General features: G+C 39.5%; 1 protein-coding gene across 3 annotated transcripts in view; it reads left to right on the forward strand.

Moving 5' to 3' along the window:
* LOC121293781 (mitochondrial Rho GTPase 1) overlaps positions 1-23,778 on the forward strand; it is a 74,029-nt gene that overhangs the window by 11,292 nt on the left and 38,959 nt on the right. For all 3 annotated transcript variants that reach the window (XM_041217104.1, XM_041217105.1, XM_041217106.1), the window contains exons 2-10: positions 8,156-8,214; positions 10,048-10,129; positions 14,182-14,225; positions 17,107-17,160; positions 17,285-17,337; positions 17,569-17,677; positions 20,220-20,321; positions 20,887-20,985; positions 23,278-23,386. In XM_041217104.1, the coding sequence (XP_041073038.1) occupies positions 8,156-8,214; positions 10,048-10,129; positions 14,182-14,225; positions 17,107-17,160; positions 17,285-17,337; positions 17,569-17,677; positions 20,220-20,321; positions 20,887-20,985; positions 23,278-23,386 (711 nt within the window). The remainder of the gene's footprint in view (positions 1-8,155; positions 8,215-10,047; positions 10,130-14,181; positions 14,226-17,106; positions 17,161-17,284; positions 17,338-17,568; positions 17,678-20,219; positions 20,322-20,886; positions 20,986-23,277; positions 23,387-23,778) is intronic.

The following is a 23,778-nucleotide window of genomic DNA, read 5'->3' on the forward strand; positions in this document are numbered from 1 at the left end:
TTTGGTGGTGGCATCATGCTGGAGTTGGTGGAAATAGTGGAGGGTGATCCTTTGAATGCGGAGGCTAGTGGTGATAAGTGAGGACAAGGCCGCCCCTATCATGGTTCTGGGAGGGAGAGGAAGGTGCAAGGGCAGAGGCACGGGAGATGGGTTGGACACGGTTGAGGGTCCTGTCAACCACCATGGGTGGAAAACCTAGGTTAAGGAAGGAAAACATGTCAGAAGCACTGTTTTGGAAAGTGGCATCACTGGAACAGGTGCGACGGAGGTGAAGGAACTGAGAGAATGGGTTGGAGTCCTTACAGGAAGTGGGGTCTGAGGAGTTGTAGTTGAGGTAGTTGTGGGAGTTGATGGGCTTGTAATGAATATTGGTGGACAGTCTATCACCAGAAATTGAGACAGAGGTCAAGGAAGGAACCTCCTTTAACCAGTATCACCACCGCCAACACCCCTTTGATCTTTTGTTTGACATCTTTTGCAATCTCTTAATGGCCTCCACCCATCACTGGCCTTCTTTCCAGCTTCATTTGACATACCCCACCTTAAACAGTATACGTTTCACCACATTTCTACTTCTCTTTAGTTCTGAAGAAGCATCATCTGGACTCAACGTTAACTCTGTCTTTCTATCCACAGATGCTGTCAGACTTGCTGAATTTTTCCAACAATTTTTGTTTTTGTGTTAAAAGTAAACTAAGCCAGATAGCCTTCCTTCTAGTGATGATAATAGTGAGTCACCAATCTTCAGCATAAAGGTGGGGAGTGTATGCATGAGCTTATGGAGGTCAGTTTGAGCTTTACTTCCCTGGACCTCTTTTGAAAATGTAACAGTATAATTACATTGCCAGTTTTGAGTGTTACTACACGTGTCCCCTGTGTTTTCCCCTGCTTGCTGCTCCATCTGGCACCTTTCCATCTTGAGCACTGGGAGAATTGGAACCACAAGTTGGCAGCAGTTCCACAGAAAATATAAGATCCCTGCTGAAACTGGAATAAAATATATAAGACAGTTTGTATTTCCACTTGCAGCTGATAGGAAGAGTGCCAACTGTTTGCTGATGGCTGCAGTTTTCAAATATAAGTAGCCTTAAAAGTGCTTATTTCATCCAGTTTCTTCGTGAACTGGCAATTGTATTTGGTACTGTATGGGTGAGGTTGCATGGGAAACAATGTATTGCCTTGACTTTGTTTTGTGGTTGTTTTTGTCATGCTTGTGTATGCAACATGTATAGCTAACAAAAGAACATGCAATCTAGAGCAAGAAAGGTCATTCGGTTCATTACTTGTACCTGGTCCAGAGTCTGATTATTCTGTAGCAGACTTCCCCTCTTTTAAGGAATAATATTTTCTGTATCCTGTCACCCCATCTGTGTAACCCATTGCAAAAGATATTGATCTAGCTCCTTCTCAAAGGTACCAATTGACTTCATATCGAGTGTATTGCCTGGGAGTTTATACCGCATAGCCACTAACTATTTAGGATTTCTAATTTCTAACTTTGCTCTAACTATGTGAGTTTTAGATTTCAGTCTTCTAATCTTATACCCATTGTCAAAGAAGCTCAGCTCATATACATAATGAGTTCAAATCTAAGATAGTCCATCTGCTCAATTATAACCTGCACTTAGTAGTTTGTCATCAGCACGTTTAGTACTATTAATGCAGGTAAAGGCATCTACTCCGTATCATCCACAGGTATTGCAAATAGCAAAGGGCACAGAACAGATTCTGATGAAACATCATCGCTTTTTCCCAGGCAGGGCATTTTCAGTTGGTCACAGCTCACCATGCCCTGTTACCAAGCCACTTCTTAACCAACATTAAGCTTCCTTACTGGCTTCCCATTAGGAATTTAGTAACAGACCCTTTGGGATTAGAAAATATCCTTGTCGATTAGCTGAGAAAAAATCCAGTAAGTTTCTAACACCTGGATGTGTTACTTCTGAAAGTTGTACTGACTGCCACTTGTAGCATTCCCTAGAATGCCCTACAGGCATTCTTAACACCCTAAATGTTCAGTAACCGGCCTATAATTATCAGCCTGATCCGATACTCTCTTTGTATTTTGGATTAATATTTACCAACCGTCTGCCCTTGAACTTTCTGTAGTATTTTTGGAGCCCTGAAAAATATCAAGCAAAGCATGGGTTAATTCTGCAAATGTTCCAGGATGTGTGTCATCTAACTTACTGCCAATCATTCTTCCATGCATGGTTTCTTCTTCGCTCAGTCACTGCCACATTCCCTAGCTTATGTCGGAGCAGCAATATTTTTTAAGCATTTACTAACAACTGTGTGAAATATTTTACTCAGTGGTTATATCAACTTTGGAGTATAAAGCCACATACATTTGCCAATTGCTTGAAACAATTTGAGGCATGTGTTTTGTCATTTCGTTGGTATGAGTTTGGTCTTTCAAGGTCAATGCAATGCAAACGCAAATAGATGAGGCAAACCATTTATTTTGAAAAGATTGCCAAGGACCTTTATAGTTCTTGGAGAGTGATTAGACTGAATTTAAAATCTTTTTCTAGCGGTGAAAGGACAGAACTGTGTCACATAGTTGTACAGTTTAGAGCATTTCCTTTGTGAGAAGTTGAAAACTACTCTAGCAAAACTTGTAATGTTTGTTTCAGTACCCAAAAAGTTTCAAAGTAAGGCAGCTTCAAAAGTAATTATGCTGACCCTGCAGATTTTTGCTATAAATTATTAAACACAGATACTATATAATTGACACACTCATACCATCTACATGAGTAGGCAAAACAGGCAGGCTTGTTGCAGCCTCATAGTAATATGCTTTAGGAATTAGTGCAAGAGAATCACTTGAGTTTTTAGTCTGCCCTGCGAATTAAGGGAATGTAAAGAAGATATATTTTTCTGGAAGGATTTGTACTAATTCTGCTGAGTGACTGAGGCTTCACAAATCCCGTAGTGGCTTAAATGTAGACTTTTATTATATACTGACGGACAATATAGATATGGGGCATGTAGAGACTTTTAAAAGTCTTATAAAGTCTGCATTTATACTACCACTTATGGTGCTTAAGTGGTTTTGAATCCGTAATACAATGCAGAATACTGTTCAGCCCACTGGGGAGTCCCTCACACTTGTTTGAGTTTCCAAAAAGCCAGTATCGATCTGGTCTTGAGAATGGTCATGTAATTCTTTTATCAAGATGATGGTGCATGCAAGTGATTTGAGTTCTGCACAATTGGCAAAATGACAGGGGTTTGGCCAGTTTGAGTAAAAACAGTTTTTCCTTCAATTGATTTTTTTTTAACTGAGTCCTTTGTCTACTGGGCTCAAGTTAGCATTAATTCGCTAACTCAAGTCTGTAATTTCCAAGTTGCCAATTCATGCTATAGAGAGATTAGTTCACTGTGGTGGTAAAGCTCATTCAAAAGTTTGCTAGATGCTAGAGTCAAATTAATTCGATTTGGCAGGTGCATGAGAAAGAGGGAGGAAAAGGAGTAAGGCTTATGGGCCATCTGAAGAATGGGCGATCTCCAAGTAAATTGAAGAATGTAGTATAAGATAGTGCCTTGGAGAATGAAGAATTAAGCCAGAGCCTGCTTTAGACAAACCATTGATACATGTATGTATCTCTGTTCAATCTTCCATTAAGTGTTGAGATAATGCTTTGGGAAAATTAGAAGTCAGATATTGCTGCAGTCTTTCTGAGGGAATATGTACATACGAACATATGATTAGGATCAGGAGTAGCCATTTGGCCCCTTGAGCCTCCTCCACCATTCAATAAGATCACAGCTGATCTCATTGTGGCTCCCATATTCCCACCTAGCCCTGACATTCTTTGACTCCCTTGTTAGTCAAGAATCTATCTGCCTTTGCCTTAAAAGTATTCAATGACCTGCCTCTACCACTTTCTGGGGAAGAATGTTCCAAAGACTCATGACCGTTCTGAGAAAATTTCTCCTCATCTCTGTCTTGAATGGAAGACCCCTTATTTTTAAACTCTCTCCTGGTTCTGGTTTCTCTCTGAAAGGGAAGCATCCAACTTATCAAGTCCCCTCAGGATCCTATGTTTCAATAAGATCACCTCTCAACCTTCTAAATTCCAATGGATACAGGTCCAACCTGTCCAATGTTACCTCATAAGATGACCTCTCACTCTACTCCCCGTCTTTCCCCCCCCCCCCCCCCAAAGACACGCACACACCACCTGCCATCCTAGGTATCAGTTGAATGAACTTTCTTTGAATTGCTTCTAAAGCATTTATACCCTTAAATAAAGAGGCCAAAACTCTACAAAGTACTCCAGATATGGTCCCACCAATGCCCTGTACAACAGTAGCAAAACATTCTTACTTTTTTTATTCGATTCCCACAACATTCCATTTGTCTTCCTAATCCCTTGCTGTACCAGGAAACCCAGGTTGCTCTGTGCCTCAGAATTCTGCCATCTCTCTCCATTTAAATATTATACTGTTTTTCTATTCTTCCTGCCAAAGTGGGCAAGTTCACATTTTTCCACATTCCAAACTCCATTTGCCAAATTTTTGCCCACTCAACCTATCTGTCCCTTTGCAGGGCCCTTATGTCCTCTTCACAACTTACTTTCCTACCTACTTTTGTATCATCAACTATACATTTGGTCCCTACGTACAGGTCATTCATGTAAATAGTTAAGGCCCCAGTACTGATCCCTGTGGCACTCCACTCGTTACATCTTGCCAACCAGAAAATGACCCATTTTTGCCTGTTCTCTTTCTTGTTAGCTAACCAATCCTCTATTTGAGCTGTTGTAGCTGTTTATTAATCTTGGCTCAAGATCCCAAAATACCAAGCATGAACTTACTGTGTGTTAGTTAAGTGTGAAGTCTGGACCGGGTTATCATGCACTTGATGCAAATTTTTTCTGTTGTAATACTCTAACCATTGAATTTATCCCATTGTTCACGGTTTTATCGTTTACCCGTGATTCAGTCATTTTGCCCATTTGATTGACTCCCAAACCTGACATTCATTTTCAAGAACTAAGACTTCATAGAAGTCAAAAGATAAACAAAAAAGCAAGAGTACAGAATCAAGCTAGGTACAAATAGAACAATGTTGTTTTATCTCAATCCTTATAATAAGCATAATTTAGACTTTCTACCCCCAACCCTTGACTTTCTTACAGGTCCAAAAAAATCTCATGTTTCAGCTCCCTCTTTCCAATATACTTTCACACTGCTTTCATTTTGCTAACTTGAAAACAGTGTGTCCTTCCTATTCATTATAAGTACACAGAGTCATTGGATCTTTTAGCCTGAAAGGGGCACACATCTATATTCTACTTTACATGGCATAATGTTCCTTTCAAATGTATCTTTTGACTTTACTCTCTCGGCACCACAGGAGATTGATTAGAATATCGAATAAGTTTTTAAAAATATACCAATGGTCAGTAAGTAAAATAAATCCACAGACCTTATAAAATTGTCGCTTTCAAATATAAAATAAAATGTTTTCCCCATGTTCTGACAAAAGGCCTCTAATCAAAGCATTAACCTAGTTTTCAATCTCAGATGCTGAAGAAATCTGAAGAACCAATCAAATCATGCGAATGTGTTACCCCCTACACTGTGAGCTCTAATTTTGAGTAATAACCTTTGATATGGCACCTTGTCAACTGCCTTCCGGAAATCTAAGTACAGCACATCCACAGGTTCCCCTGTATCCATGTTGCTTATTACTTTCTCCAAAGAACTCCAATAAATTAATCAAGCATGATTTCCCTTTTACGAAACCATGTTGACTCTGGCTGATTGAGGATTGAATCTCTAACTCTATTCTAAATTGCAATTAGTTGCAGTTCTTCAGATTTTAGAATGTTTCAGATGGACAGTTATGACCAAAAAATATTTTGGGAATGAAAAACATTTTGCTTAAAATCCAAAATAAAAACAAAATTGTTTAATATATACAAGTGACCTTCCAACATCTGAGATAGAAAACTAGGTTAATGCTATGAATCGAAGTTTTTTGTTAGAACGTAGGGAAAATATTTTTTATATTTGAAATGACAATTTAATGAGGTTTGCGGATATTTTTTACTTACTGACCATTGGTATATTTTAAAGCTTGTTTGATATTCTAATCAATCCCCTGTGGTGTGTGATAACCCAGTCCAGACTTCACGCTTTACTAACACACAAATTCATGCTTGATCTTTTGGATCTTGAGCCAAGATTAACAAGCAGCTACAACAGCTCAAATTGACTTCAGTGCACTTGTGTGGATTTATGCATATGATTGCCCATATGTCAAGTTTCTACTTCTTGGGAAAGTCACTGGATAATACTGAAATCAAATCTAAAATGATCATGTGGAAGGGAGAGAAACTTAAATTAGGCATGCAGCTGCATTTAGGTTCAGGTACCACTGGTCTATTCTCAGTAATCTGATGACCTAATAGCAATGTGTGTCTGCACCATCAGTATTTTTCACCTGTAACATTGCACATGGGGAGTAAATATCAAATATAGCCTCACTGTGAAGCAAGGGTAGGGGTAATTAAATCGGGCATGGAGATATATTTCAATCCCCTTATTAAATTCATACATTCTGGCCTTTTGTTTGCAATACTTTGGTTTTATGTAAATATTTCTAGCTGAATAGAAAAGCTTTAGGGAAATTTGGGAAGCAGAGAAATAGAATTAAAGTAGGTATTTCCTTGCTCCCATTTTCAGCCTGTACTACAATGCAAAATCAAGGCATTACAGCATCACCACTGACCAGGTGTAATTATAATGTTATAATTTTACAGCGACAGTTTCCATTTATAAGTGTATAATGGAACCGTTGACAAGAAGTGTTTGCAGATGTAAGATTTTTGATATATGTAATATTGGTTCATCGCATTGCATATGGGCAATCAAGACCAAGTTTAACCTTCAGGCAAAGCAGAGTTAGAGACTGGACGATATTTGGATCAGATAAAAGCAAAAAACTGCAGATGCTGGAAATCCAAAACAAAAACAAAAATACCTGGAAAAACTCAAGTCTGACAGCATCTGCGCAGAGGAACATAGTTAACGTTTCGAGTCCGTATGACTCTTCAACCGACCTGCTGAGTTTTTCCAGGTATTGATATTTGGATCAGGCCTTGTAGGCACAATTGACACCCCCATTTTAAAATTATACATTCTGTCCTTATTTTAAAGTTTCCATTAAATTCCTATTTTCACATTTATGAAAAAAGTTTCCAGTGTAAACTTGTGGCCCTACAATTGCACCTGCTGTCTAGTTCTAGCATTAATGCTTCTGCTTGCGGGGAGCGGTGTGTAAAAACAGACTCTCATTTCTATAAGCATCTTTCCAACTTCAGTTCGTCCCAAAGCTTTTTACAATCAATGAAATACTTTTTTGAAGTATAGTCACTGTTGTAATGTAGAAAATATGGCATCCAATTTGCACACAGCAAGCTCCAACATACAGATTATCCGGTCGTTATTTTTCAGTGATGTTGATTGAGAGGTAAATATTGACCAGGGCTCGGGAGAACTTCTCTGCTCTTAGAAATTGTGTCATGGCATCCTTTCCATCCAGATGAGAGAGCAGACAGGGTCTGAGTTTATTGTCTCATCCGAAAGATGAAATTTACAGTAATTTATAATTACAGTTTTACAAGTTTTTATATAAGCAGTTCCTATTAATGTACAGAACAGAATTCATATTAGAAAAATTGAGAGATTTTTGAATATATTTGATGTTAATGGCAACAAGTTCTGATTGCTTGAAACAAAAATGTGGATAAATCTCTAGGGCCTGAAACACCAATCAGGCTTTTATCATTTGCTTGTTGATTGAGACTTCTCCAGTAAGCTCATGCTTGTATCTGATTTTTGACATGACCGTTCCAGACTTGCCAGCGTTCTTTAATTTGAGAAAACCTCTTTTTTTTGAGGGGAAACATATATTTACTTAGCTTGCTTTAACATATCCCCAATCAAAATATTGCTGCACTAAAATTATTCTTACTTTTGAAAGTTGACTGATTGCTTATATAATGTATATTGAAGTAGTAAGGTCCTTGTCCACCATGTTGGGTACTAACAAAAAATCCTAAAGCTACTGGAGAACATCCATGCATGCTAAAAGATGGTTGTGAATCTATAGTAAATGTGTTTGTTTTCTTTTGTACAGCTAAGGTTGGGAAGACATCTTTGATTATGTCTCTGGTCAGTGAAGAGTTTCCTGAGGAGGTAGGTAATTTTTTTTAAAAAACTGGGCCAATATGTGCCGTTTGTCTTACTTTTAAGATTGATCTTGGAGGAGAAAAGATGCTCGTAATTTTGGTATTCTGTAGAATTTTCTTTTAAATGTCATCATCTGAATGCTTACCATACAAACTATCGCAAATAACTCAGGGAGGGGGGTTGCAGGGGAGTGGGTAATGGGAGTGCAGCCAAACGAGTCTGCTTATAGCTTTTGTTTTTTTTTAAGTTGCACTAGTTAGTTCTCTGGCCCCTCTTTCAAAATCTCCATGGTTTCTCTTGTTTCTATATTTATCTATCTTTAGATTTTCTCTCTTCTACATCATTCCTAATTGACCTGCTTCCAGATCTCAAACAGTTCCTTTCTGTGACTGTCCTTAAACACAAGGATGGGAACAGCTCAATGTCCGCTCACCTCCAATTCACTGATGCATGTATATTTAGAATGCATAAAACTGGAATATTGTCGCAGATACTTTAGTTAATAGACGTGTTGCTGAAATGTGACATTGACAGTAAAGATGTGATATTTATCCAGAGCCTATATTGGGACCAAATGGCAAGCAACAGGCTAGAAGGACAATCCAATAACGTGAAGAAAGGAGTGTGACAAAACTGTGTATTGGCACCAAAATTATTCAATCTGTACACAACAAATATTCAGAGAATTAGATGTCCTTCCAGGGGTAAAAATTAGAGGCAAGAACATAACGAACTTGCGCTTTGCTGACTACACATCAGAAGAGGTCCTACAAAATACCGTAGATCAGGTAAAGTCTCAAAGTTTAATATATGGATTGATTAAGAACACCAAAAAGACACAAACAATGGTAGTTAGAAGGAATACATTGGAAGAAACTAGAGTGAAGATTGAAATGGTCGGTGTCACAACTTAGAGAGCAGGAGAAACATCATTTAACATCTCATCTGAAAGCGCCTGAGACAGTGCAGCATTCCCACAGTACTGCAATGAAATATCAGCCTAAATTTTTGTGCTTAAATCACTGGCCTGGGACTTAAATCCATGACCTTCTGACTCAGGCAAGTGTGCTATCAACTGAACCCATGGCTGACTACAGGAAATAACTTGAAAATTATAATACCTCACAGTGGGTGGGAATTTTTAACGTGATATTTAGATGTTTTCTAGTGTTGGGACTAGTACTTGAAAGTATTTTCTCTTTTTTTTCTTTTCTTCAACCTGCCCCCAACCTACCTAAAACGGTATTTAACACTCTTTTCTGCATAAAGTCTGTGTTTGAAAATTCAGCTTCATGGAATTGCAGCTGTTAGTTTTAAAACTGTTTTTTCTATTTTTTTTTCACAACCTCAGGACTTTTCAAAGCACTTTCCTGCAAATGAAGTATTTTTGAAATATAGTCACTGTTCTGATGTGGAAGTATTTACATACAAAGATAAAAACAAAAAACTGCGGATGCTGGAAATCCAAAACAAAAACAGAATTACCTGGAAAAACTCAGCAGGTCTGGCAGCATCGGCGGAGAAGAAAAGAGTTGACGTTTCGAATGTCAACTCTTTTCTCCGCCGATGCTGCCAGACCTGCTGAGTTTTTCCAGGTAATTCTGTTTTTATTTACATACAAAGTTGCATTTCTGTTTAACTTGTACGTTGTCAAATGTCTGCTGGTCAAATGTTCCTGATGAAAGATCATGGACCTGAAATGTTATCCATCTTCCTGTCTTCACAGATGTGGTCTGACTGGTCAAGTGGTAGAGAGAATAAATTTAAATGTGGAGCATGTGAATTAACCATTGCCCCTGGCTGCACATCATTGTTCAATTATACTTTGTTTTGTTAAAGGTTCCCCTACGTGCAGAAGAAATTACTATCCCTGCAGATGTCACTCCAGAGAAGGTACCCACACACATAGTAGACTATTCAGGTAAAGAATTGTGCATCTTCGAAGCTGATTTTAATCCTAGGGAGTAATACCTTGCCTGGAGCTAAATTCTTTGAGAAAATGCTACTCTGTAATCTGTTGATGATTGTGTCCACAATATCAGCAATATGATTTCACTAACTCAAGTGAATCTTTTAATTGATGTAAATGTGCACTGTGGATTTTCTTTTACACCTCATTGACTGTTATGGTTTCCTTCTGCATCCAAATGTTGGTTGTTGGGAGAGAGTATTTTGAGTTACGTTCTAAAGAACAGCATAATGTCTTGCATATATACTGACAACACCAAGCTTTACCTCCCACCACCAGCACTCTTGACTCCTCCACCATTGCTAAATTATCAAACTGCTTAATCGACACCCAAAATAGATGAGAAGAAATTTTCCCCCAATTAAATATCCTGGAAGTAGATGTAAATCAGGAAATGGAAGAGAGGGAGGAACTCGGGGAAAATTACAATTAGCAGCGAAGCAGTATTGAGCAAATTGTTGGGACTGCAGGCTGACAAATCCCAAGGTCCAGATGAACTTCACGCTAAGGTCTTGAAAGAAGTGGCTAGTGAGATAGTCGATGCACTGGTTTTAATTTTCCAAAATTCCCTAGATTCAGGGAAGGTTCCATTAGATTGGAAAATAACAAATATTCGAAAAGGTTTATTCAAAAAATGTGGGAGACAGAAAGCAGGAAACTATAGGCCAGTTAACCTAACATCTGTCGAAGGGAAAATATTAGAAGCTATTATTAAAGATGTTATAACAGGGCACTTAGAAAAATTCAAGGCAATCAGGCAGAGTCAACATGGTTTTATAAAAGGGAAATCATGTTTAACAAATTTATTGGAGTTCTTTGAAGGAGTCACATGTGATGTGGATAAAGTGGGTGCACTGTACTTAGATTTCCAGAAGGCATTTGATGAAGTGCCACATCAAAGCTTATTGCAGAAAATAAAAGCTCATGGTGTAGGCGGGGTAGCATATTGGCATGGATAGAAGATCGGTTAGCTAACAGGAAGCAGAGAGTTGGCATAAATGGGTCTTTCTCTGGTTGGCAGGATGTGATGAGTGGTGTGCCACAGGGATCAGTGCTGGGGACCCAACTTTGTACCATTTATATGATTGACTTGAATGAAGGAACTGAATGAATGGTTGCTAAATTTGCTGATGACACAAGAAAGGTAGGGAAGTTAATTGTGAAGAGGATATGATGCTACAAAGTGACATAGATAGGTTAAGCGAGTGGGCAAAGATCTGGCAAATGGAGTGTAATGTGGGAAAATGTGAAATCATTCATTTTGGCAGGAAGAATAAAAAAGAGGCTTATTACCTAAATGGTGAGAGATTGCAAAGCTCAGATTCAGAGGGATCTGGGCATCCTAGTGCATGAATCACAAAAGGTTAGTTTGCTGGTACAGCAAGTAATTAGGAAAGTTAATAGAATGTTATAATTTATTATGAGGGGAATTGATTACAAAAGTAGGGAGGTTATGCTTCAGTTGCACAGGGCATTGGTGAGACCACATCTGGAGTATTGTATACAGTACTGGTCTCCTTTTTCAAAGAAAGATAGATGTAAGTGCATTAGCAGTTCAGAGGAGGTTTATGAGACTAATACCAGGAATGGGCGGGTTGTCTTATGAGGAAAGGCTTATATCCACTGGAATTTAAAAGCGTACGAGGCGACTTAATTGAAACCTTTAAGATCCTGAGCAGTCTTGACAGGGTGGATGTGGAGAGGATGTTTCCTCTTGTGGGAGAATCTAGAATTAGGGGTCACGGTTTTAAAAATAAGGGGTTGCTCATTTAAGACATAGATGAGAAGGATTTTTGAGTTTTGAGAGTCTTTGGAACTCTCTTCCTCATAAGGCGGTGGAAGCAAAGCAGAGCTAGATAGATTCTTGATTGACAAGGGGTGAAAGGCTATTGGGGACGGGCAGAAATGTGGGGTTGAGCTTACATTCAGAACAGCCGTGACCTTGTTGAATGGCGGAGCAGGCTCAAGAGGCTGAATGGCCTATTCCTCCTAGTTCATATCTTCTTATGTATTGGGAAGAGTGAAATCATTGTTTCTGGTTCCCACTCCAAACTCCATTCCCCAGCTCCCAGTTTCATCCCTGTCCCTGGCAACTGTCTGAGACTAAACCAAACTGTTAACAGCTTGGTTATATTTGTCTTGTGGTGAACTTTTGACCACATTCGCACCCCTCACGAAGACCACTTATTTCCATCTCCTGTAATATGTCTCCTGACGTCCCCCCGCCTCAGCTCATCTGCTGCTGGAAACTTCATTCCTTTGCAGGGATGAGAAATTCCCACTAAATAGTGAATTTATGACATGGGTTTTGGAAATCTACCATCAGCATCTTCCTTTTGGACCTGAAATACCAGCTTTAAAAAAAAAAAATCACAACTAAGTTTCACTGACAATTGCTGCCAGTTGGAACTGCTGCTTCCATCCTTCAGTCAACTTTGTGGTTTTTCTGGCAGGCTTTTAAAAAAAACATTAGAACCACAAAGCTGCCCAAAAGTTGGAAGCAGCAGCTCCATGCTACAGAAACAGTCAGTGAAAATTACAGTTTGGATTTTTTCTTTTAAAGCCAACCAACTACAAATTTGTCCAAAGGTCTTTCCTGCTCTCAGCTGACTGGCTGTTTTTTTTAAAATTGTAACTGTCAGCTGAACTGACATTCACTGAGAATAGGATTGGTAACAGTGTAGTGATTGGAGGAGCAGCTAGTGTGGAAAGACAGAGCTGCTCCTCCAGCACAGATTATCTCTCTCCCATGCTGGATATATGGTAGTTCGCCCTTTTGTTCTTGTATTTCTGGTGACTTGCTTGCCAAGCTGGTTTTCCAGTGGTTCTACTTTGTTCTGTCTGTTCCCCTCTCCTTCATGTCGATTGGTCTGTAAAAGACAAAAGAAATAAGAACAGGAGTAGACCATTCAGCCCATTGAGCCTGCTCCTCCATTCCATCATGGTTGATGGTCTTGTGTTTCGATTTCCGCATTCACATCTAACCCCGATAATTGGGAATCTATCTACCTCTGCCTTAAAAATATTCAATGACCCAGCTTCCACCACCACCTGAGGCAGAGAGTTCCAAAGTCACACAACCCTCAGAGAAAAAATTTCCCCCCATCTCTGTCCTAAAAGGGTGACCCCTAATTTTAAAACAGTGTCCCCTAGTTCTGGACTCACCCACAAGAGGAAACATCCTTTCAACATCTACCTTGTCAAGGCCATTCAGGATCTTGTATACTTCAATCAAGTCACCCCTCACTCTTGTAAACTCCAGTGGAAACAAGCCCAGTCTGTCTAACCTTTCTTCATAAGACAACCCGCTCACGGCTGGGTGTAGGTGTATGACCATGTGGAGGGTGCCTCTCATCTGATGTTTGACAGAGTCGCTCTTTCTTGCTGACTACCGTTCTTCTTATATCAAGTCCTCAACTCATCTACCTTATTCGTCAGACTCCTTGCATTAAAATAAATACCATCCAACCTTGCCGAACTCCCTTGTGCCTTAACTGGCCTATAATTTCTATGCCTTCCAGACTCACTTGCTCTTTCTTCTAATTTTGGATGCCATGGGAAATTAGGGATGGGAAATAAATGCTGGCCTCGTCAGCAACGCCCACATACCATGAAAGAATTTTTTAAAAATTTAAAGAAATAAACATTAACATAGATGTCATAGGCATAATGCAGTATATCCATCTTATGATGGATCTATTACATTGGTGATGCTTGCTGTAAGTAAACCTAATCATAACTTTTAATCTTAATAAATTTAACAATACTTTTTAGTTTTTATTGGAGAATTTGTTCAAAATTTTCTGGGTTTTCCCCCCAGGATGTGATCAGTAATTTTAAATGTAAAATACCTCCTTTTGTGTGATTTCTCCCAGTTTTTACTCATTTCTGAAATGTGAAAGTTTCCAGGCACCCACTGAAATCCTTTTAAATAAGATAAATGCCTTTCACAGACTAATGGTAATTCTATAGTCTTTAGTCTAACAGTTTTTTCTCACCAACAGAAGCAGAACAGACAGAGGAACAACTTCACAATGAAATTTCCAAGGTGAGCCTGAAATTAGTTTGTGCAGAAGACCTCCTGTAGAATCCAGTAATTGTCACATTTTCTGATTAAGTTTGAAAAACCCTCATTCAAAGGTTTCCTTGTGCCTTTTTTAGCAAACTCCTTCTGTACAGAGGAAGAAGGTTTGCTAAAGATTTCACCTTACTTCAGGAGTTATCTCAATTATTTGATTCATTATTATGAAGATGGAAAATATTAAATAATTAAAGCTTAGGAGCAAACACATTAACTTGCCAATTCACACTTTGCTATGATGTGAAGCAAAAGGCAAAATTAATACTAGTCTAATTGGGGAAAAAAAACATACACAAACTTTGAAGTTTTCAGGTCTACTCTGAGTATAATTTTTTTGTCTCTTCATTCATGGGATATGGGTATCACTGGCAAGGCCAGCATTTATTCTCCATACCTAATTGCCTTTGGTGATAGTGAGCCCCTGCCTTAAACTGCTCCAATCAGTGTGGTGAAGTTACTCCCGCAGTGCTGATAGGAAGGAAGTTCAAGATTTTGACAAAGCAACGATGAAGGAACGGTGATATATTTCCAAATCAAGTGTGTGACGTGGAAGGGAGCTTACAGGTTGTGGTGTTCTCGTGCCTGTTGCCCTTATTCTTCTAGATGGTAGAAGTTGTGCATTTGGTATGTGCTGCTAAAGAAGCTTTGACCGTTGCTGCAGTGCATCTTATAGCCACATTACGCCAGTGGTGGAGGCAATAGATGTTTAAGGTTGTAGATAAGTGCCAATCAAGCACTTTGTTTTGGCCTGGATGGTGTTGAGGTTCGCTAGTAATGTTGGAGCTGCATTAATCCAGGCAAGAGGAGAATACGCCATCACACTTTTCACTGTGCCTTGCAGATGGTGCAAAGGCTTTGGGGAGTCAGGAAGGAGGGTCACTCATCACAGAGTACCCAGCCTCTGACCTGCTTCTTTAGCCGTGATATTTGTGGCTGATCCAGCTAAGCTTTTGGGCGGTGGTGACCCAACCCCAGCCCAGGATGTTGATTTATGGAAGACTTGATATAATACCATTGAATGTTAAGGAGAGATGGTTACATTCTCTCTTTGGAGATGGTCATTGTCCTGTCAATTATGTTATTTGCCAAGCCTGGATGCAAATCTTACTACATTTGGGCAGAGACTGCTTAATTATCTGTGCAGTTGCAAATAGAGCTGAACACTGCAATCATCCATAAACATCCCCACACCTAATCTAATTATAGAAGGAAGGTTGTGCTAGAGCAGCTCAAGATGTTTGGGTCCAAGACAGTGCACTGAGGGACTTGTTCTGTGATGTCCTGGGGCTGAGGTCATTGGTCTCCAGCAGCAGCAGCAACAACAGCCATCTTCCTTTCTGCTCAGCATGACTATAGCCAGTGGAGAATTTGCCCTCCCACTGATCCCCATTGATTTTTATTTTTACAAGGTCTCCTTGGTACCTCACTTGATTAAGCGCTGCCTCTATGTCAGGAGCAATCACTCTCACCTCACCCCTGGAATTCACCTCTTTTGTCCATGTTTTGACATTCTGTAATGAGATCTGAAGCAAGTGTTCATCATTGTGGTTAGCAGAAGAAAGTGTTAGCTGCTGTGTTGTGAAAATGTCTAATTTCATGATTCATATGTTTTAGGGGTAAAATTTTCAGGTTAGGGATTGAAGTTTTAAGTATAAGATAATGCAAGCACCAATTTTGAGAAGTTGGTAAACAGACTTCGAGTAATTGCAATTCAAAGGCTGGCCTGTGTTTAATTAATAAGATCGGAGTTGGATGTATGGAAATACTTAACAATGGGCTATCTTTGAGTTCCTTGACAAGTGATGAGATGTCCACAGTTTCTTTGTAAGGGGTTTAAATTATTCATGTGGGTCCCAAATCAGAGAGGTTTGAAAGCAAAGGGTAAACTGGGCTTGGCCTAAATAGCCAAGTGGTTATGGTACTGGGTTTGTAACCCCAAGATCAAGAGTTCAAATCTCACAATGACAAACTATGAAACAATGTAAAAGATAACAGAAAAATGAGCAAAGGGTAAAACAAGGGAAGATATTAAAGTATCCATATACTTTTCAGATCAAAGGACAGGTTAGGGAATTGGAGTTAATTAGATAAGTCGTTTTCTAGGATATCCCAGGTGTGCCTCATTTCATGGGGATAAGTTGCAGGAAACTTTTTGTTTTGGGTTTATCTGTGATTTTTTTCACAGAAAACAGTTTGTCTGGAATTGGAACAACTTGGAAATAGGCAGAGAAGCTGCCAGAAGCTTAGACTAGAAGCAAAAGGGCTGTCAGAAATTAGGATTTTTTTTCTGATTTTGGAGTCACTGTGCAAGAAAACAATGAGGCCTGTGCTTCAGCTGGGGTGTCTACAACGGTGAGGTGCTGAGGAAAGTTGGAGGGTTACCTGGCAGAATGCTCGTGGAAGGACTCTAAATATCTCATACTTGGAGAATAGCAGGAACACCGAGGAGAATCAAAATGAATTCCTGAGAGCTGTGGCACACCTTGGTCATGAAATACGATGTTAAGTTGGTAGTACTTGCATTGTTTAATTCCGGTGCAGTAAAAGTTGTGTTTAAAATGTGAAACCTTGTGGCCTAATTCTTTCAGTTAATAACTGGGAGTTTGAATTTCTTTTTAAAAGTTAATGGTCTCCCTTGAGATCATAACAGCAGTCAGCAAGGGAACTATATCAATTACCTTAACAATCCAAACTCAGTTTACTGTTTCTGAGGTGCATCAGTAAACTGTTGTTATAAACTGTATCCTTTGGTGTCATGGTAGTGATTTATATGTTTAAAAACAAGTTGACCCATACTTGTGCAAGCTGATTTAAGCCTACCTGATTTGTTTTATGCTTTTTGTTGCAGGCTAATGTAATTTGTATAGTGTATGCTGTCAACAGCAGAAATTCCATTGAGAAGGTGGGTGTAATTCAAATGATAAATGAACCTCAAATTTCGCACATAACCTGTCAGTCATATTTGCTTGGCTACTGGCTAAATTTGCACCCGAGATGCAACAAAATTAAATGTTTGCCTATTGCAGGTAACAAGTCGATGGATTCCTCTAATAAATGACAGGACTGATAAGGATAGCAGGTACTGTGAAACTAGTTAAGTACAGCAATTTGTTTTCTAAGGCTGATAAGTAAAATGGTTAAAGATAGTTATTGTTATTTAACTTGTATGCAGTTTGCTGGCAAAGTATTATCTTGCTATCTGTCTTCCATTTATTAAAATTCAGTTAGAATTGCTATAGAGAATCAAAATCAGCTGTTAATCAGGCATGTGGATCAAAATTAATTCCTATAAATATATCCTTTTTTCCAGAATGCCTCTTATACTGGTGGGAAACAAATCTGATCTTGTAGAACATAGTAGCATGGAAGCTATTCTTCCCATAATGAATCAGTACACTGAGATAGAGACCTGTGTTGAGGTAGGTCATGCTTTCAGAAGCACACTTGATTGATTTACAATGTTGAGTTGCAGCTGTAGTATTTAATTGGTTTTACTATGTCAAGTTAGGCAGGCAACCAAAACTCTGGTCAACTGAGTTACTATGCAAGTCTCTCTTTCTCCTTCCCTGCCCTGGCTGACGATGTTTCCAATTTTATGATTGAAGGGTTCATGGGAAAAGGGAATTGTTGCTGCAGGTGAACACTATTCCAACGCCTGTCCCAATGTCAGTGCTTCCTTTATCATAGGTGTAATGTTAGAATCTAATGGATAAATTTTTGTTTCAATGTCTGTTTGAATCTTTTGTAATTTCATGCTGTGCCTGCTTTGCAGATTTAGACAAAAAGCATTCTTTTACCCCAGGGAACAAATAATTAACAAATAATTAATGCATTAAAAAAAATCAAGTTAGAACTAAAATTTTCAAACTATTTGATTTACTAGTGTATTTTGGAGTGAGCTGTTCATATCTTATTATTGCTGTCAGCTTTCACCAGTACTTCACTTGAGACAAAGTGGTTTCTCACTCTTTAGCTTACATCATTGAAGTTATGGAAAATCTCATCTCCAGCCTGTATTGTAGAAAAGCTGGAAGCTTTTAATCCTCTTGTTTATCCACTTAGGTGGTTCTTGATATGAGATGCTTGTGACCATGTCACTTGTTAGTATAAGGCCTTGCTGGTATCAATGTCTTAATTGCCTGTCTTCACCACCATGGATTACAGTGGTCAGGAAGGTGGCCTACCACCACCACCTCATGGCCACTAAAGATGTGCAATAAATACCTGCCTTGCCAGCAACATCCAAAAGTCCCAAACAATTTTAAAATAACTAATCATTCAGTTCATCCTAGTACAGCTTGTTTACATTGTCATTTTAACTTCATATAACCTTTAAATATATTTAGGTAACAATCATAACTTGTTTGCCATAAATAAGCAGTCTGAAAGCATTATTAGTATGGCTTCAAAGAACAACAAGAGAGAATCTAACCATTGCCCCTTGACATTCAATGGCATTACCATTGCTGAATTCCCCCACTGTCAACATCCTTGGGGTTACCATTGACCAGAAACTGAACTGGACTGGCCATATAAATACTGTGGCTATAAGAGGCCAGGAACGGTGTGGCGAGTAACTCACCACCTGACTCCCCAAAGCCTGTCCACCTTCAAGGCACAAGTCAAGAGTGTGGTAAAATATTCTCCACTTGCCTGGATGAGTGCAGCTCCAACAACACTCAAGAAGCTTGACACCGTCCAAGGCAAAGCAACCTGCTTGATTGGCACCCCATGCACAAACGTTAATTCCCCCCACCATTGACACACTGTGGCACCAGTGTGTACCATCTACGAGATGCATTGCAGAAACTTATCAAGGCTCCTTAGCACCCTCAAAACCCACGACTGCTACCATCTAGAAGGACAAGGGCAGCAGACACATGGGAACACCATCACCTGGAAGGTCCCCTCTAAGCCACTCGCTATCCTGACTTGGAAATATATCTCCGTTTCTTCACTGTTGCTGGGTCAAAATCCTGGAACTCCCTCCTTAACAACACTAGCCAGGATTTTACCTGTGGGTCCGCTCGCCGATGTGTAAAATGACGTGGGATGACATCGGGCGGAACTCCCAACATCACTCCGCCCCATTTAAATTTTCAGGAAGGCGGGGGTGCAGCAAAATCAGCTGCGTGCCCACCGACCTGTCAGTGACCAATTGAGGCCATTGACAGATCAATTAAAGTACTTAGTGGACCTGCCCGTCCAACCTTAAGGTTGGCAGGCAGGCCAGGAGCCCCAGCAGCAACTAGAAAAAACATGAAACCTCATCCAATGGCGGGATGAGGTTTCATGTAGGGTTTTAAAAATTTTAATAAACTTGATGTGGAAATTATGAACATGTCCCAACTCATGTGACATTGTCATTTGAGGGGACATGTAAGGGAAATTTTATTTTTCTATTTTTGTCTTTTTTACATTTAGAGCCAATCTCCCTGAGGCTGCACTTAACCTCAGGGAGATGTGTGCGCTCTTCCGTGCGCATGCGCGAAAGTGCGCACTCTAAATTTTAGGGCTCCCCCCGTCTGCACAGGGACGCATAGCACTTCTCTGCTGACATCACGCTGGGCGGGCCCTGGTTGACCCGCCCACGTAAAATGGCGTTGCGGCCTGCGATTGGGTCAGCTCCGCCCGCCCGACGAACGGAAAATGCGGTTCAAGAAGGCAGCTCACTACCACCTTCAGGGGTAATTAGGGATGGGCAATAAATACTGCCTAGCCAGCGATGCCCACATCCCATAAATGAATAAAAAAAACTTCAGTTTTTATTTTAAACTGCATCTGATGCAATCAAATACTATTGATATTTGCTTGCAAACTAAAAAGCAACTATCTTTGTTGGCTTCATTAAGAATTCTTTTGTAAAAATGTCCTCATAGTTGAGCCTTGTATTTACTGTTGCCATTGAATTATTGTTAAACTGTTCAAAATATGAATATTAATGTTTTTTTAATTTTGTAGTGCTCAGCAAAAAACCTGAAGAATATCTCTGAGCTATTTTACTATGCACAGAAAGCTGTTCTGCACCCAACAGGCCCGCTGTACTGCCCAGAAGAGAAAGAGGTAAAGGTCCTGAGTAAAATGTCTGTTCTTCCAATGTGCTAGTATCTTAACCCTTCCACATTGTGTCTCTATTTGCATTGTCTTGAGCATACATCATTCCTTGAACAATTTTGTGCAGATAACCTGTTCTCTTGAGTCTGTCAGGGCCACTCGAGTCATCTGTTTAATAAGTGCACCAAAGCTGCACAAGTATAACAATGGCTATATTTTAAAAAGATTTAGTAGATTGTGGAAAGCACTTTCTCCTAACATGTAAGTTGCTGTATAAATGCAAGTCTTTTTAAAGTTTTCTCCCAGTCCCTTTTGACCTGATCTTGACGTTCACTTTCCAGCTCTTTAGTGAATGGAAAGTTGTGAAAAAAGACTTGAGAATGAATCTGGAGTCTGGCATTCTGACGAGCCTTACTAGAGCCCTGGGTCTGCTTTCACAATTAAAGCCTAAATCTTGAATAATTTTGTCATGAATGTTTATACATTTTTGGTTTGCTTTTTAATCTGAGTGGTTAAGTAGGAGATGCTGAAAGCTGTAGGACCTAACTTGATTAACTTGTTTGTATATTTGCAGATGAAACCTGCCTGTGTCAAAGCCCTAACTCGCATTTTTAAGATATCAGACCAGGATAATGATGGGATTCTTAATGATGCAGAACTCAACTTTTTCCAGGTAGAAACCTAGTGCGTGCATACACCTCAAAATAACAGTGCTTTCTAGTATTTGAAAATATTTCTAGTTAGAATGACTAGTTAGAATATGGATTCATTAAGGGAGGGTCATAGCTGACTAACTTTATTTAATTTTTTGAGGAGTTGAGAAGGAGGGTAGCATATTTGATATAGTTTACGTGGATTTCAGCAAGGATTTTGACAAGGACCCACATGGCAGACTGGTCAGAAAGTTAAAACCTCATGGGATCCAAGGGAAAATGGCCAGCTGGATCCAAAAGTGGCTCAGCGGCAGGAAGCGAAGAGTTATGGTCGATTTTTGTTACTGGAAGGCTGTTTCTAGCAGGGTTCCTCAGGGCTCAGCACTGAGTCCTTACTGCGCATGGTATTTGGTCTTTACGACTACATGAGGGACAAAATGACTCCCCTATTCTACCACTCCAGGTCTGACCATAACAGGGGTTTTCTTTGTGAATTGATAAGGATGATGGTATTAACTCAATGTCTGTGCTTAACCATTTAACGTGTTGATTTCAAAGAAACCAGTCTGGCAGGTATTATTGAGTTTAAAACACAAAAGGGGTTAGTTTTTTTATTGAGTTAAAAACCCACCTAGGTAAAGATATAAAAATATTTTAAAAGGTAAACCCACATCCCCACCATCGTAACACAACAGCAACACGCGCGCATGCAAAATTATAAGTTATACAGTAGGACGTTACTTTCTGGCCAAATTAAAATTCAATGCTGAAAGGCAAAAAAAAGTAGAGTTTACTGTTTGAATCCTTCGCTGGTATCTGTGGCTGAAACCCAATTTTGCCACATTGGTCTTGAAAATTTAGTGGAGTTGAAGCCCATGTAAACTGTGATTTATGGAGACAGTCTCTTTTTAAACACTATCTGTCGTCTTCAGAAGTCAGTGATCTTTGCTCCTGATCCTTTAGTTTGAAAATACATTATCTCTGTGTTAGATTTCAAACTGTAATAGAGATGGGGTCTTGAACTTGGGAGAGAGATTGTTATTGCTGCATTGCCAGCTTTCTTGCAGATTTCTGCGTAACTTGCATGTGGCAATAAAACACATTCAGAAATGGTCATTCTAGTCACATGACCCCTCTCTCCATAATGATTTCAGTTGATCAGTTCACATCTGGACAGACTGTGGCTATTATTTTATGGCCAAGGTGATTAGGCCCTGTAATATAAAAGTCATTAATTCCTAAATGATCCATCCTTCATCTTGATAACACCTTCCATATCCCTGGAGATTGTGTCTCCACTTGAGAAGTGGCTTTATACAGATGCAAATGCTGAAGTCCAGCCCAGTTTCAGTAAATCTTTTGAAGTAGTTCTTGGCCTCAGCTGTTATGAAACTCCATAGGAGGTTGTTTCAATATGTCTTTATTGGAACCTTCCAGAAACTGGTCAATTTGAAATATCAGATGTCAGGTGACTTGTGGCAGCCATCTTAAGTCAGTGCCTTTGCTTGCTTTTTACAAGTCCTTTTAAGCAGTTCACTATGTTTGATCAGCTGATGAATTAAAGATTAATATCATGCATGCACAAGTCACATCCTTGTGACAATATTAATCATTTACACTTGCAAGTAGGGGACATGATTAAGAATGTTAAGATGTTATGAAAATTGGTTGTGTGGTTGATAGTGAGGAAGAAAACTATAGACTGCGAGAAGGTACCAATGGACTGGTCAAGTGGGCAGAAAATTGACAATCCCAGGTTGGCCAAGTGGCTAACTTGCCATAAATCGTGGATTGAAAAATGTAATAGGAAGAGTGTGTGGGGCTCTGGACCACCTTACAAAACTGTTAGAGACCACCCCTTGAATTTTAATTTTATACAGCTCGGTGTCTTCAGTTTGAGGCTGTATTAACATATATTGAAGGCCCTTTGTGTCGGTGTGCTGTCAGTCACTAACATGAGTCATCCTGCCATCATTCTTTCAATACATTAAAGGGCCCAAAATCCAGAATCCTGACCGTATCATAGACCTAGTGAATCTCATGCTGCATTAGATCTTCCCTTGCAATCTTCACGTTTCGCTATAGAGGTTGCTGTTTTCTGGTCATTGTGGGGCCTAAATTGAAGAAAAGGTCAGTAGAAAGGATGATAAATATGAGTAGTAGATGGAGGTCATGGGTCTTCATTTGAATGCCAATAGCCTGGGTATTGTGAAATTGTTGTTTCAAACCCCTGCTGTTAATCATCACCCAGCTGTCCCAGTTAGTGGGCTTGCTCCCCAGTATGTAAATTTTATTACCTTTATTTCACTTAGAGAACCTGTTTTAACACCCCATTGGCACCTCAAGCTCTAGAAGATGTGAAGAATGTAGTACGGAAGAACATGAGTGATGGTGTCGCTGATAATGGGCTGACGTTGAAAGGTAAACCTTTACATTAGTAAAATGTTCAGTGGTTCTTGGAAAATTGTTGTTTCCTCCCCCAGTAAGTGTAATTCCCTTCAGAAAGCAAACTGGTTTGCCCAAGCCTAGTATTGCCTTGTACGACAGTATACCTCCTTCCAATCCATGGCAGATAGCTGCGTGCCAAAATTGGGACACCAGAAGGTTTTATTTATGGGAAAGTACAAGCTCTGTGTTTTACCAAATGGGGAAATGTGAAAAAGCTTAGCCTTTCTTTAAATTTAGAGGTTTGTAAATATGTTTGAGGCTGCAACTAGTTTTTGGGATTTGGATGACTGATAGCCACTTGACCGTCATTGTAACTTCTCTGGATAATGTAATCACAACTGTCTCTTCCAAAGTTATTTGGAATT

This window comes from Carcharodon carcharias, chromosome 22 (genome assembly GCF_017639515.1).
Source record: "Carcharodon carcharias isolate sCarCar2 chromosome 22, sCarCar2.pri, whole genome shotgun sequence".
Lineage (NCBI taxonomy): Eukaryota > Metazoa > Chordata > Chondrichthyes > Lamniformes > Lamnidae > Carcharodon > Carcharodon carcharias.